The following is a 1110-nucleotide window of genomic DNA, read 5'->3' on the forward strand; positions in this document are numbered from 1 at the left end:
ATTAAAACCACACCCAAAAATTCACATGGTGCAAATTCATAATGGATGTATATTAATTCCTTGTTTCATGTTAAGGGTGCTCTGTAACCCCCGTTTTAAAAAGAGAGACTAATGATAGAGTTGAAACCAACAATAGGCTCTAAATATCTAACTACATTGAGTCTGCAGAAGCACACATCTGTTTTTATTTCAGAAGTACACACCTGTGCCCTAGCTGGTTTGGCTCACAGTGGGTAGCGTTGGCCTGCGGACTAAAGGGTCCCGGGTTCGATTCCAGTCACGGAAACATGCTTGGGTTGTGGGCTCCATCCCCAGTAGGGAGCATACAGGAGGCAGCTGATCAATGATTCTCTCTCATCATTTATGTTTCCCTCTCCCTTCTGCTCTGAAATCAATACAAATACATTAAAAGACTTGAATGTCAACCTGGGAGAAGTGTTCAGTTGTGCAAAGAACAAGCTGTTTCTTTCTCCTTAACGCGCCTGTACTGGGTATTGACACACATTCTCACACACACACACACACCCCCACACACGCTCTTGCCTGAAACTCCGGGATGTTTCGGTGACGCTTTGTGGGACCTGGTAGGGTACAGAGTAACGGCCCACAAGCAGCGATTCCTCATGCGTTTATGAGCCACGCCAGGGGCGTCGACGGAGAGTCAACTATGAAACTGGGGGAGCTCAGGCGTGGTGGACAGCCAGAGGCAGCTGAGCCAGGACCCAGGAGGGGCTCCCTGGGGACGGAGACAGCACACAGCCCTCGAGAGTGTTTCTGACATGAGTACATGTTCTAGAATCTGCCCGGGGCTCTGGAGGCGGCGTGCTGGGAGGGCCGCTGCCAGCCTCGTAGCGAAGGGGGTCCGGGCACCCCATTTCCTCTGGGCGCCCTGTTCGCTCCTGCGCAGTGGGGTGTCGCTGAGCTGCCTTGGCCAGTAGGGATTCGTGACCCTGAGTGGCCAGTAGGACCCTCGCCCTCCTCCCTGTGGTGTGGACACGGGGGCGACTCAGGCCGCGCCCCCGCAGCTGGGTCACGTGGAGTGTCTGGGTCTTGGCACCTGATGTTCCGTCTCGGCAGGCACCGACCTCATTCAGGGGCGCCCCTAGGCCC

The 1110-nt window shown here is 54.5% G+C and overlaps 1 protein-coding gene across 1 annotated transcript in view; it reads right to left on the reverse strand.

Moving 5' to 3' along the window:
* Window positions 1-875, reverse strand: part of LOC102764093 (synembryn-A) — a gene marked incomplete at its 3' end in the record, with an annotated part of 25827 nt that extends 24952 nt beyond the window's left edge. Inside the window, exon 1 of the mRNA XM_015566851.1 lies at window positions 780-875. Coding sequence (XP_015422337.1) covers window positions 780-875 — 96 coding nt within the window. The remainder of the gene's footprint in view (window positions 1-779) is intronic.
* Window positions 876-1110: the final 235 nt, after the last annotated feature.

The sequence above is a fragment of the Myotis davidii genome, unplaced genomic scaffold (genome assembly GCF_000327345.1).
Source record: "Myotis davidii unplaced genomic scaffold, ASM32734v1 scaffold2863, whole genome shotgun sequence".
Classification (NCBI taxonomy): Eukaryota; Metazoa; Chordata; class Mammalia; order Chiroptera; family Vespertilionidae; genus Myotis; species Myotis davidii.